At 45.0% G+C, this 15,215-nt stretch overlaps 1 protein-coding gene across 1 annotated transcript in view; it reads left to right on the top strand.

Moving 5' to 3' along the window:
• Positions 1-15,215, top strand: part of SERINC2 (serine incorporator 2) — a 45,117-nt gene that overhangs the window by 1,496 nt on the left and 28,406 nt on the right. The window contains exon 2 of the mRNA XM_081961752.1: positions 5,885-6,046. Coding sequence (XP_081817878.1) covers positions 5,885-6,046 — 162 coding nt within the window. The remainder of the gene's footprint in view (positions 1-5,884; positions 6,047-15,215) is intronic.

The raw sequence follows: 15,215 nt of genomic DNA, 5'->3' as shown, positions 1-15,215 counted from the left end.
AATAGACAGTCTTAGGTTAAACTTTTGGGGGTTTGGGGATGTAACAACGGAGTCAGGTAGAGCATTCCAGGCGTTGACCACTCTGTTGCTGAAGTCGCATTTTATGAAATCGATTTTGAAGCAGTTTACCTTAAGTTTGTATCTATAGTGTGCTCCTGTATTGTTGTGGTTGAAACTGAAGTAGTCATTGACAGGTAGGACATTGTAGCGGATAATTTTATGTACTACGCTTAGGTCAGACCGAAGGCCACATAGTTCTAAGTTGTCTAAGCCCAAAATCTCAAGTCTAGTGGCATAAGGGATTCTGTTGCAAGCAGAGCAGTAGAGAACTCTTTGCATGAAATATCTCTGGACTCATTCGATTGTATTAATGTCTGATTTGCAGTGCGGGTTCCAGACAGATGAGCTGTATTTAAGAATTGGTTTTTTATTGTAGAATTGTACGTTTACATACAGCCTGTTCAACTCTCCCCAAACATTTCAGAACTCAGGTGGTTGGATGGGAAGGAAATCCGTTCCTTTAGCTGTGGTGTAATAACAATTTAATATTCATATTTCACTGTTTTGTACAGTACCTTTTGAACCCAATGATGCCTTGGGTGCCCCATTTTCATCTTGCAAGGGTTGAGTTTTAAATTTCAAAAGCATCAGGGAGGAGTTAAGATGGGCTACTTGCCATGACAGTATTCTAAATTCCAAGCAGGCTGAAGATATTTGGTGAATCTTTTCAGAAAGTAGGGGTACAATGAACTGACACAATAATCTTTTTTCCTTTTGGTTAATAAGAGATGCCGATGAGTGTTCTATTTTTATGTAATGAGTCTTTCAGATATGTTTTGTTTTTTACTTCTCTAAAATGGGGACCACAGACAGAGGAAACCTGCCACTTTTCTCATTCTTCTGAAACACTCCACCCCCTCCAATGTATGGTACAAGAATGCTTTAAAAAAGGAGTATATATGTTAAAATTATTAATGTGAAAGATGTTTATTAAAATGAAATTACTAACACCAACATTAAATGGAGCCCACTCAGATGCTGAAATACACCATGCAAATGAGATGAAGAATGTGGAAGAGAGCAAAGAGGCAAGAGGAAGAGGAGAGGAATAGGAGGGGGGAAGGGGAGGAGAGAAAGGAGTGGAAAGAGGAGAGAGGAGAAGGAGGGAGAGAGAGGAAGTAGAGAAGAGAAGGATGACAGAGGGAAGAAAGGAGGGAGGGAGGAGGAGAGAGGGAGAAGAAAGCGATGGATAGGGTATAAATATAGTGCATGGAGAGCAGAAGAGCCAATGATAGTTTTGGGGGGTTGATGGTAAGACGATTTATTTATTTATTTATTTATTTATTTATTTATTTATTTATTTATTTATTTTATTAAATTTGTTAGCCGCTCCCTCTCCACAAAGGGACTCAGGGCGGCGTACAATAAATAAAAACACATATTATAAAATTACACATTGTACGGAGGAGGTATAAAACACAATACAATATTATAATAACATAGAAATATTAAAATAAGTTAAATTAAAACCCCAATGGAAATTACAAGTTTAAAAATTGCCAGGAGGAATAAAATGGAGCTATGGTTGAGCCAGGCCTGCTAGTTGAAAAAGGTGGGTCTTGAGTTTTGAACGGAAGGAGCGGAGGTCGGTGGTAATCCTAATATCCGGGGGGAGGTCATTCCAGAATTGACATAATACTGAATAATATAAAATAGTGTTGGTTATGTAATAGTGTACTTGGTTATTTGTATGAAAATAAAACAAGAAAAAACTTTTTAAAAAGAATGCTTTAAAAAAAACCCTAATAATTGGTTCTGGGAAATGAAGTTTATGTCAACAGTAATCTTTGCAGTGATGTTGCTGGAAGATTTTTTTGCAGGGTGTTGTCTGTGCCCTGGAAGCCATAACTGAGAGGCGAATTGGGAAGATGGCTGTGAGGCAACACTCCATGTTATAAGGAGGTGGCCGGACACACTTAGGGTATATGACTTCACAGAAAGTCATCTGGGAGTGAACCAAATTGCAGTCAGTGGGATGGACCTCTGAGTAAATGAGCTGTTGGCATTAAACTTTTAAAAAGATTTAATTGGTGCATATTCCAAAGCTTTCAGCAGAAGCCGTTTTAAAGAAAGCAGAGCTGTTGCCACGAATCTGACTATTAAAACTTAATGAGATAGAATCTCTCTGAGTGGCATGTTATTTGTATACACATGAGTGAGGCTGTGATTGATAATAATTACAGTGACAGTTGCTTATTAGCAAGATTCATGTTTGCCAATTGTTGAAATAGTATTGATGTTACGTCCACTTAGTTTTTAAATTTATACTCCGCATTTTTTTTAAAAAAAGAGCAGACAGTTTATATCGCACTTGTTCTTCCAGATCTTTTCTCCACAACAATCTTGTGAGGTAGGTTGAGTTGAGAGAACGTTTCAGTAGTTGAGAGTGGAACCTTTTCCTGAATCCTGTTGGAAGCGAAGGAATTCAAACCTTTCATTCTATGGCTCCAAAACGAAGCAGTAAGTCTCCATGAAGTGGGAGGAGACTATTTTATGCCCTCCTATTAAAACCAATGGAGGGTAAAGGCTTTGTGAAAAGTTCTTAGGATTTATTTTTGTGTGTGTATGCCTTTTAGACAATCTTAACTCCTGACAACTGGACAAAAACCCTCCAGTTTTTTTGGCAAGATTTTCAGCAGTAGTTTGCCGTTGTCTCCTTCCTAGGGCTGCGAGAATGACTAGACCAAGATAGATGTTGTGTCTAAAGCAGGACTATAATTCATGGTCTGCTGGTTTGTAGCCTGATGCCTTAACCACTACACAAACTCGCTCAGAATATGTGTTAGCATTGGACAACTGTGTCGGGCGATTTGAAAGTCTGGTGTGTTGCATAAAAACTGTGATGTGTAATGCGGCAGCAGTTAGGAAATGCAAGAAACTGTAAAAGTTTCTATAAATGGTTACTGTGGATGGGGTTACTGCTTGAATCAATCAGGATGTTGTCTGTTTTCCTGTATTAAGAAATACACTAAATTATGAATAAGACAGTTGCATTGAAAGAGTTTGTAAAAAGGAAAGGGAAGATAAGGATATTGTTGCGTGCCTATTAGTATTTTCTAGACGTACTGTATGGAAACTTCAGGAAAGGAAACACATTGTTCCTAATTCTTGGGAACACCGAGACAAAAACAATTTGCTGTTAAGTAGCTATGAAATAAAGCTATGAAGTGGCTCAGTGGCTAAGACGCTGAGCTTGTCGATCAGAAAGATCGGCAGTTCAGCAGTTCGAATCCCTACGCTGCGTAACAGAGTGAGCTCCCAATACTTGTCCCAGCTTCTGCCAACCTAGCAGTTCAAAAGCATGTAAAAATGCAAGTAGAAAAATAGGAACCAACTTTGGTGGGAAGGTAACAGCGTTCCGTGTGCCTTCAGTGTTTAGTCATGCCGGCCACAAGACCACAGAGATGTCTACTGTTATGTGACTTATCCTGTGGAGTTACTGTTTAACCTGACTTATCTAGAGAACATGGCTATGTATGCATTCTCTGGCACTCCATGTACTTTTGATGCCAGTGAAACAATTCCTGCATTGAATGTATGCAAAAGAGCCAAGTGGGGCTCCCCAGACGGACCTTGTGGCCCCCTTCATCAGTCTCACTCGTACAAGTGGCAGTGATCCTGTGATTGTTACACACCTCTGTAGGCATCAGCCTACATCCTCAAAGGTGCCATTCAAGTTCATATTGGCTCCCAATGCATGAAGAAGACAATCGAATACCAAGTCATTTCTGAGCAGGTTTGCCTACTGCAAGGTTTGGGCAGAGGCCAACAGGCGTGTGAAGTTGGCATTGCCCTTCAACCAAGACTTTCCACCTGAGCATGGATGCTGCCATTTTGGTTTCATGACGAATGTCATTCAGTGAATTCGGTGTGCAGTTACTGCATCTGCCTTCTTTAGCCCGAGACCTACCCCAACTGCTGAGTTCCAGTAATGTCTTGCTCTAGAGCAGAGGTCTTCAAACTTGGCAACTTTAAGCCAGCTCTGGAGAATTCAGCCAGCTCTGGAGTTTGGGGACCCCTGCTCTGAGAGAGCTTTTATATAAATGGTAGTTTAGCTCATCTGATGAGCATGCAGGTGGGGGAAATGGGTACGAGTAGTGAGGAAATACATCTGGAAGTACAGTATGTAGAGAGAAAGTTGCACTTGTAGACTCTTGCTTTGGAAAGCAAGCTGCGCAAAGCAATGTAGGTTGGATTGGTTTTAGCATAATACACAAAATCAGGCCAACCATTGCGGGTTACGAACCATAGGCTGTTCTTATAATTATTGTGAACCCATTCTTTCAGTAAGTCATAGTCATCAGGCATGAACAACCAGTTCCGTGCATGAAAAGTTCAATGAACTATTTTTCACTGGATGTTTCACAGATAGATGGTTTGTATTGGGCCAGACTAGATAAGGTCCAGCTGCATTCAAGGGGTGGTTGGATTTAGCCTTTCTATGCTTACGTAAAGATTCCAGGCTAATCCCCTGCTTGACTCCTCACCTTGACTCAGCCAGCTCTCTCCAACGTAAGTTAAAGTACATTAAGTCATCGACTTAATGACTATTTGTGTTTTGGAATAACTGGCTGAAGGAGAAGGGGACTTTCTAAGGGGAATAAAAAGACATTTCAGCTTGGACCCGATTTAGGGGAGGAATTGTCTCCACCTGCTGTTTCCCAAGAGAAGATGGGCCGTCTGGTGAGATTCTTGCAATACAGGTGACCAGCAATAATACCTGGGTCTATTCATGGAATGATTTTGGTGGTTTGAGTTACTTGTGTCTGACGATTCACTTAATGACTAAAATTATGATGGTATTGGGGGGGGGAATTGGCTTACAACCAATCCTTGCACTTGTTATCATCCCGGCATCCCCATGGTCACATAATCATAATTTGGACACTTGGCAAGCAGCCTGTGTTTGTGACTATTGCGTAGTCCTGGGATCATGTGATAATCATTTGTGAGCTTCCCATTTGCTTCCAACAAGCAAAATGGAGGAGCGAAGCTGGATTTGTTTAATGACCACAGGGAAAAAAAGATTGTACACTTGGACGTTGGATAAATAATGACATTGCTTAGCAACAGACGTTCTGGGACTAGCTGTGGTCGTAAGCCAAGGATTGCTTGTGTGGTTTAAAGTGGTGCGTGAAACAAGTCTACACGCTCATAATCTCATGAAGAGCAGATAGGATCAAGATGCCCGAAGATGTTGATGGATGAGTCATGCAAAGACCATTCCAGAAACTTGCCTAGCTGGACTTTTCCCTTGATTTTTTTCCCCTTATCTGCAGGGGGACATTATGACCAACTGGGAAAGAGAACAGATTTTTGTTTCTAAATTATATTCTAGGCATTTTTTATTTATAGTAATGTTTATTCCTTAATGATAGTTTTGGGTCGTTTGTTGTCCTAGAAACAAAAACTGTTAACAATTTCCGTGTGGAGTCCCTTTGCAAAATTATTTATTTTTCGTGACCACATATCTGTTTTAAAGCTTGTTTTAAAACATTCAAGAAACAAAATAAATGACCACATACAAGGAAAAGAAAAAAAAAAGAAAAGAAAAAGTACATAGTAAAAAAATGAAAAGATCTGGTAAAGAAAATGTATGGTTGTCATAAAGTTTAACATTCATTTTCATTGATGAAACCATGAATATGTACAACTTCGTATCATTTTAAGAAATAATTGAAAATCGCCACAGAGCTTTAAATATTAATAGGAAATCCTGATATTGCCCCTGTTCATCGGGATTCCTAAAATAAATGCACGTGATCTTATAAGGAGAAAATATTCTTGGCTTTCTGACACGGCTGCTGCCTCTTCCTCTCAACAGGCGTCTTGTCTCTGTGGCTCAGCTTCTTGCCTCTTGTGTGGCTGTTGTCCCTCTACCAAGAATTCAACTGTAACACGCCTCAGCTTCACCTTGTTTCTCTTCCTGGGGACATTAGTGTCCATCATCATGATAATTCCAGGAGTCGAAGAAAAACTGCACAAGGTGAGTAACACACGGAGCGGGGATTCCCCCGGGGTTTTGAAACGAGGCCGAAGGTGCTTCAGAATCTCAGGTGAGCTGATAGTACTGTAAGTAATGTCAACTCTAAAGGTGACCTGACGGAAGCCATCTTGGAGCTTTCAGTGTTGTCACTGAACTGGAGCTGAGGGATAGGGAGCCGGGATTTGAGATAGTTAGGACTTTGTAGCCAAAATAAAATACTGTATTTTTCGGAGGATAAGAGGCTAAAATTTGGGTGCGTCTTACACTCTGAATGTAGCTTTTCCAAAGCTTTTTTTTCCAGCCCTAATGAGGCGCTAGCGATCTTCCATACTTTGCCTCCTTTTCTCATTGCTGCTCCCTCCGATTATCAGGTGTGCTTTAGAAGCTGTTTTTCAGCCCTAATGAGGCGCTAATGAGTGAAGCATCTTCCGGGCTTCTCCTGCTTTTCTCATTGCTTCACTCTTGACGATCAGCTGTGCTTTAGAAGCTGTTTTTTATCCCCAACCAGGGGATGAAAAGCACACACGTGCTCAAAACCAGCAAACTTATGTGTTGAAGCTGGCCAGACTAAGGACGCTAGCCAGATGAATACCTGGTAGGCAGAATCCCCCCCCCATTTTCCTCCCCAAAAACTAAGGTGCGTGTTATACTCCGGTGCGTCTTATACTCCGAAAAATATGGTGCTTTCTCTTGGGAACCAAGGGCATTCTCACACCTGGTCAGAGGAAGGAGGAGTGATGTCACCAGGCAACCAGACGGAGCCATGATTGGACCATGTGACTGATAGTTTTGAGAAAATGAAAAGCTTTTTCATTAGGTGAAAACCGCGGGAACCTTCAGGGTTTTCACCAGATCTTTGCCAGTATGATATATCCAATAAAGCTATTCTTTGAGGAATCTACTTGCTTCAGAGTTTTTGCTTGCTATGGGTCTATTACTTGGAACCCTGACAAGTAAATTTTGCAACTATCGTAATTGTTAGGGGTGTGTGAGACATTTCGACTTTGTAGCAGACTTTGTTACAAGTTTGAGAGGGATTGGTCTAATGTTATTCAGTGGCGTAGCGTGGATTGTCAGCACCCGGGGCAAGGCAAGTAATTTGCGCCCTCCTAACCCGAGGGCGGCCCGACTGCAGCTGCCCCTGGGTCGGCATCAGTCAAGTGAGGCTCTCCATGCTGGCCTCCTGCCTTCCTCCCGAGGAGGAGCTCGAAGGGCAGCGGGAAAAGGCTCGACTGAAGGGAAGCAGGTGCCGCGGGGGTGGAAGGCGCACCGGGGGCTTCGGGAAGGCGCCGGCTCCCCGGGGCACTCCAGGCGGAGCGGGAGGACGCGGTGGTGTTGCAGCGGCGGGCAGACGGAGCACAGCGCCGCTCTTTGGCTCCCGCGAGGGGGGCGCGGCGGGTCTTGGCGACTCCGCTGGGAGGTAGGCAGTGCGCAGGAGGGGCCTGGGCGGGCCGGGGACGGGGACCTTAGTTCGCGGGCCGAGCCGGGCGCGGAAAGAGGCGGCCACAGTCCGGCAAAGGGCGGCGCGGGGCGAGTCAGGGCCCCCCCCCAGATGTTGCGCCCGGTGCGGCCGGCCCCCCCTGCACCCCCCACACTACGCCACTGCGCTTCGGTATGCTTAGGAGGCCAAAGACTTTTCCTGCCTGCCTTATCCACGTTTCCTGGTAAAATACATGGGGAAATCCCATTGGGGGGAAAACCCACTTAGGGTTAGGGTTAGCTGCCCATAAACCTGTACAGAAAAATGGACATTGCCAACGGATTCAAAGCGCTTCGGTATGCTTAGAAGGCCCAAGACTTTTCCTGCCTGCCTTATCCACGTTTCCTGGTAAAATACATGGGGAAATCCCATTGAGGGGAAAAACCACTTAGGGTTAGGGTTAGCTGCTCATGAACCTGTACAGAAAAATGGACATTGCCAACGGATTCAGAGTACTTCGGTATGCTTAGGAGGCCCAAGACTTTTCCTGCCTGCCTTATCCACGTTTCCTGGTAAAATACATGGGGATATCCCATTGGGGGGAAAACCCACTTAGGGTTAGGGTTAGCTGCCCATGAACCTGTACAGAAAAATGGACATTTCCAACGGATTCAGAGTACTTCGGTATGCTTAGGAGGCCAAAGACTTTTCCTGCCTGCCTTATCCACGTTTCCTGGTAAAATACATGGGAAAATCCCATTGGGGGGAAAACCCACTTAGGGTTAGGGTTAGCTCCCCATGAACCCGTACAGAAAAATGGATATTGCCAACGGATTCAGAGCGCTTCGGTATGCTTAGGAGGCCAAAGACTTTTCCTGCCTGCCTTATCCACGTTTCCTGGTAAAATACATGGGGAAATCCCATTGGGGGGAAAACCCACTTAGGGTTAGGGTTAGCTCCCCATGAACCCGTACAGAAAAATGGATATTGCCAACGGATTCAGAGTACTTCGGTATGCTTAGGAGGCCAAAGACTTTTCCTGCCTGCCTTATCCACGTTTCCTGGTAAAATACATGGGGAAATCCCATTGGGGGGAAAACCCACTTAGGGTTAGGGTTAGCTCCCCATGAACCCGTACAGAAAAATGGACATTGCCAACGGATTCAGAGTACTTCGGTATGCTTAGGAGGCCAAAGACTTTTCCTGCCTGCCTTATCCACGTTTCCTGGTAAAATACATGGGGAAATCCCATTGTGGGAAAAACCTGCTTAAGGTTAGGGTTAGCTCCCCATGAACCCGTACAGAAAAATGGACATCGCCAACGGATTCAGAATACTTCGGTATGCTTAGGAGGCCAAAGACTTTTCCTGCCTGCCTTATCCACGTTTCCTGGTAAAATACATGGGGAAATCCCATTGTGGGAAAAACCCACTTATTGTTAGGGTTAGCTCCCCATGAACCCGTACAGAAAAATGGACATCGCCAACGGATTCAGAGTACTTCGGTATGCTTAGGAGGCCAAAGACTTTTCCTGCCTGCCTTATCCACGTTTCCTGGTAAAATACATGGGGAAATCCCATTGTGGGAAAAACCCACTTATTGTTAGGGTTAGCTCCCCATGAACCCGTACAGAAAAATGGATATCGCCAACGGATTCAGAATACTTCGGTATGCTTAGGAGGCCAAAGACTTTTCCTGCCTGCCTTATCCACGTTTCTTGGTAAAATACATGGGGAAATCCCATTGGGGGGAAAACCCACTTAGGGTTAGGGTTAGCTCCCCATGAACCCGTACAGAAAAATGGATATTGCCAACGGATTCAGAGCACTTCGGTATGCTTTGGAGGCCCAAGACTTTTCCTGCCTGCCTTATCCACGTTTCCTGGTAAAATACATGGGGAAATCCCATTGTGGGAAAAACCCACTTATTGTTAGGGTTAGCTCCCCATGAACCCGTACAGAAAAATGGACATCGCCAACGGATTCAGAGTACTTCGGTATGCTTAGGAGGCCAAAGACTTTTCCTGCCTGCCTTATCCACGTTTCCTGGTAAAATACATGGGGAAATCCCATTGGGGGGAAAACCCACTTAGGGTTAGGGTTAGCTGCCCATAAACCTGTACAGAAAAATGGACATTGCCAACGGATTCAAAGCGCTTCGGTATGCTTAGAAGGCCCAAGACTTTTCCTGCCTGCCTTATCCACGTTTCCTGGTAAAATACATGGGGAAATCCCATTGAGGGGAAAAACCACTTAGGGTTAGGGTTAGCTGCTCATGAACCTGTACAGAAAAATGGACATTGCCAACGGATTCAGAGTACTTCGGTATGCTTAGGAGGCCCAAGACTTTTCCTGCCTGCCTTATCCACGTTTCCTGGTAAAATACATGGGGAAATCCCATTGAGGGGAAAAACCACTTAGGGTTAGGGTTAGCTGCTCATGAACCTGTACAGAAAAATGGACATTGCCAACGGATTCAGAGTACTTCGGTATGCTTTGGAGGCCCAAGACTTTTCCTGCCTGCCTTATCCACGTTTCCTGGTAAAATACATGGGGAAATCCCATTGAGGGGAAAAACCACTTAGGGTTAGGGTTAGCTGCTCATGAACCTGTACAGAAAAATGGATATTGCCAACGGATTCAGAGCACTTCGGTATGCTTTGGAGGCCCAAGACTTTTCCTGCCTGCCTTATCCACGCTTCCTGGTAAAATACATGGGGATATCCCATTGGGGGGAAAACCCACTTAGGGTTAGGGTTAGCTGCCCATGAACCTGTACAGAAAAATGGACATTGCCAACGGATTCAGAGTACTTCGGTATGCTTAGGAGGCCAAAGACTTTTCCTGCCTGCCTTATCCACGTTTCCTGGTAAAATACATGGGAAAATCCCATTGGGGGGAAAACCCACTTAGGGTTAGGGTTAGCTCCCCATGAACCCGTACAGAAAAATGGATATTGCCAACGGATTCAGAGCGCTTCGGTATGCTTAGGAGGCCAAAGACTTTTCCTGCCTGCCTTATCCACGTTTCCTGGTAAAATACATGGGGAAATCCCATTGGGGGGAAAACCCACTTAGGGTTAGGGTTAGCTCCCCATGAACCCGTACAGAAAAATGGATATTGCCAACGGATTCAGAGTACTTCGGTATGCTTAGGAGGCCAAAGACTTTTCCTGCCTGCCTTATCCACGTTTCCTGGTAAAATTCATGGGGAAATCCCATTGGGGGGAAAACCCACTTAGGGTTAGGGTTAGCTCCCCATGAACCCGTACAGAAAAATGGACATTGCCAACGGATTCAGAGTACTTCGGTATGCTTAGGAGGCCAAAGACTTTTCCTGCCTGCCTTATCCACGTTTCCTGGTAAAATACATGGGGAAATCCCATTGTGGGAAAAACCTGCTTAAGGTTAGGGTTAGCTCCCCATGAACCCGTACAGAAAAATGGACATCGCCAACGGATTCAGAATACTTCGGTATGCTTAGGAGGCCAAAGACTTTTCCTGCCTGCCTTATCCACGTTTCCTGGTAAAATACATGGGGAAATCCCATTGTGGGAAAAACCCACTTATTGTTAGGGTTAGCTCCCCATGAACCCGTACAGAAAAATGGACATCGCCAACGGATTCAGAGTACTTCGGTATGCTTAGGAGGCCAAAGACTTTTCCTGCCTGCCTTATCCACGTTTCCTGGTAAAATACATGGGGAAATCCCATTGTGGGAAAAACCCACTTATTGTTAGGGTTAGCTCCCCATGAACCCGTACAGAAAAATGGATATCGCCAACGGATTCAGAATACTTCGGTATGCTTAGGAGGCCAAAGACTTTTCCTGCCTGCCTTATCCACGTTTCTTGGTAAAATACATGGGGAAATCCCATTGGGGGGAAAACCCACTTAGGGTTAGGGTTAGCTCCCCATGAACCCGTACAGAAAAATGGATATTGCCAACGGATTCAGAGCACTTCGGTATGCTTTGGAGGCCCAAGACTTTTCCTGCCTGCCTTATCCACGTTTCCTGGTAAAATACATGGGGAAATCCCATTGTGGGAAAAACCCACTTATTGTTAGGGTTAGCTCCCCATGAACCCGTACAGAAAAATGGAGATTGCCAACGGATTCAGAGTACTTCGGTATGCTTAGGAGGCCAAAGACTTTTCATGCCTGCCTTATCCACGTTTCCTGGTAAAATACATGGGGAAATCCCATTGTGGGAAAAACCCACTTATTGTTAGGGTTAGCTCCCCATGAACCCGTACAGAAAAATGGATATTGCCAACGGATTCAGAGTGCTTCGGTATGCTTAGGAGGCCAAAGACTTTTCCTGCCTGCCTTATCCACGTTTCCTGGTAAAATACATGGGGAAATCCCATTGGGGGGAAAACCCACTTAGGGTTAGGGTTAGCTCCCCATGATCCCGTACAGAAAAATGGATATTGCCAACGGATTCAGAGTACTTCGGTATGCTTAGGAGGCCAAAGACTTTTCCTGCCTGCCTTATCCACGTTTCCTGGTAAAATACATGGGGAAATCCCATTGGGGGGAAAACCCACTTAGGGTTAGGGTTAGCTCCCCATGAACCCGTACAGAAAAATGGATATCGCCAACGGATTCAGAGTACTTTGGTATGCTTAGGAGGCCAAAGACTTTTCCTGCCTGCTTTATCCACGTTTCCTGGTAAAATACATGGGGAAATTCCATTGTGGGAAAAACCCACTTAAGGTTAGGGTTAGCTCCCCATGAACCCGTACAGAAAAATGGACATCGCCAACGGATTCAGAGTACTTCGGTATGCTTAGGAGGCCAAAGACTTTTCCTGCCTGCCTTATCCACGTTTCCTGGTAAAATACATGGGGAAATCCCATTGGGGGGAAAACCCACTTATTGTTAGGGTTAGCTGCCCATGAACCTGTACAGAAAAATGGATATTGCCAACGGATTCAGAGCGCTTCATTATGCTTAGGAGGCGAAAGACTTTTCCTGCCTGCCTTATCCACGTTTCTTGGTAAAATACATGGGGAAATCCCATTGGGGGGAAAACCCACTTAGGGTTAGGGTTAGCTCCCCATGAACCCGTACAGAAAAATGGATATTGCCAACGGATTCAGAGCACTTCGGTATGCTTTGGAGGCCCAAGACTTTTCCTGCCTGCCTTATCCACGTTTCCTGGTAAAATACATGGGGAAATCCCATTGTGGGAAAAACCCACTTATTGTTAGGGTTAGCTCCCCATGAACCCATACAGAAAAATGGACATCGCCAACGGATTCAGAGTACTTCGGTATGCTTAGGAGGCCAAAGACTTTTCCTGCCTGCCTTATCCACGTTTCCTGGTAAAATACATGGGGAAATCCCATTGTGGGAAAAACCCACTTATTGTTAGGGTTAGCTCCCCATGAACCCGTACAGAAAAATGGATATTGCCAACGGATTCAGAGTGCTTCGGTATGCTTAGGAGGCCAAAGACTTTTCCTGCCTGCCTTATCCACGTTTCCTGGTAAAATACATGGGGAAATCCCATTGGGGGGAAAACCCACTTAGGGTTAGGGTTAGCTCCCCATGATCCCGTACAGAAAAATGGATATTGCCAACGGATTCAGAGTACTTCGGTATGCTTAGGAGGCCAAAGACTTTTCCTGCCTGCCTTATCCACGTTTCCTGGTAAAATACATGGGGAAATCCCATTGGGGGGAAAACCCACTTAGGGTTAGGGTTAGCTCCCCATGAACCCGTACAGAAAAATGGATATCGCCAACGGATTCAGAGTACTTTGGTATGCTTAGGAGGCCAAAGACTTTTCCTGCCTGCTTTATCCACGTTTCCTGGTAAAATACATGGGGAAATTCCATTGTGGGAAAAACCCACTTAAGGTTAGGGTTAGCTCCCCATGAACCCGTACAGAAAAATGGACATCGCCAACGGATTCAGAATACTTCGGTATGCTTAGGAGGCCAAAGACTTTTCCTGCCTGCCTTATCCACGTTTCCTGGTAAAATACATGGGGATATCCCATTGAGGGGAAAACCCACTTAGGGTTAGGGTTAGCTCCCCATGAACCCGTACAGAAAAATGGACATTGCCAACGGATTCAGAGCACTTCGGTATGCTTAGGAGGCCAAAGACTTTTCCTGCCTGCCTTATCCACGTTTCTTGGTAAAATACATGGGGAAATCCCATTGGGGGGAAAACCCACTTAGGGTTAGGGTTAGCTCCCCATGAACCCGTACAGAAAAATGGATATTGCCAACGGATTCAGAGCACTTCGGTATGCTTTGGAGGCCCAAGACTTTTCCTGCCTGCCTTATCCACGTTTCCTGGTAAAATACATGGGGAAATCCCATTGTGGGAAAAACCCACTTATTGTTAGGGTTAGCTCCCCATGAACCCGTACAGAAAAATGGACATCGCCAACGGATTCAGAGTACTTCGGTATGCTTAGGAGGCCAAAGACTTTTCCTGCCTGCCTTATCCACGTTTCCTGGTAAAATACATGGGGAAATCCCATTGGGGGGAAAACCCACTTAGGGTTAGGGTTAGCTGCCCATAAACCTGTACAGAAAAATGGACATTGCCAACGGATTCAAAGCGCTTCGGTATGCTTAGAAGGCCCAAGACTTTTCCTGCCTGCCTTATCCACGTTTCCTGGTAAAATACATGGGGAAATCCCATTGAGGGGAAAAACCACTTAGGGTTAGGGTTAGCTGCTCATGAACCTGTACAGAAAAATGGACATTGCCAACGGATTCAGAGTACTTCGGTATGCTTAGGAGGCCCAAGACTTTTCCTGCCTGCCTTATCCACGTTTCCTGGTAAAATACATGGGGAAATCCCATTGAGGGGAAAAACCACTTAGGGTTAGGGTTAGCTGCTCATGAACCTGTACAGAAAAATGGACATTGCCAACGGATTCAGAGTACTTCGGTATGCTTTGGAGGCCCAAGACTTTTCCTGCCTGCCTTATCCACGTTTCCTGGTAAAATACATGGGGAAATCCCATTGAGGGGAAAAACCACTTAGGGTTAGGGTTAGCTGCTCATGAACCTGTACAGAAAAATGGATATTGCCAACGGATTCAGAGCACTTCGGTATGCTTTGGAGGCCCAAGACTTTTCCTGCCTGCCTTATCCACGCTTCCTGGTAAAATACATGGGGATATCCCATTGGGGGGAAAACCCACTTAGGGTTAGGGTTAGCTGCCCATGAACCTGTACAGAAAAATGGACATTGCCAACGGATTCAGAGTACTTCGGTATGCTTAGGAGGCCAAAGACTTTTCCTGCCTGCCTTATCCACGTTTCCTGGTAAAATACATGGGAAAATCCCATTGGGGGGAAAACCCACTTAGGGTTAGGGTTAGCTCCCCATGAACCCGTACAGAAAAATGGATATTGCCAACGGATTCAGAGCGCTTCGGTATGCTTAGGAGGCCAAAGACTTTTCCTGCCTGCCTTATCCACGTTTCCTGGTAAAATACATGGGGAAATCCCATTGGGGGGAAAACCCACTTAGGGTTAGGGTTAGCTCCCCATGAACCCGTACAGAAAAATGGATATTGCCAACGGATTCAGAGTACTTCGGTATGCTTAGGAGGCCAAAGACTTTTCCTGCCTGCCTTATCCACGTTTCCTGGTAAAATTCATGGGGAAATCCCATTGGGGGGAAAACCCACTTAGGGTTAGGGTTAGCTCCCCATGAACCCGTACAGAAAAATGGACATTGCCAACGGATTCAGAGTACTTCGGTATGCTTAGGAG

This window comes from Natrix helvetica, assembly GCF_964273705.1.
Source record: "Natrix helvetica genome assembly, chromosome: 9".
NCBI lineage: Eukaryota > Metazoa > Chordata > Lepidosauria > Squamata > Natricidae > Natrix > Natrix helvetica.
This window is presented reverse-complemented; position numbering and strand designations above follow the sequence as displayed.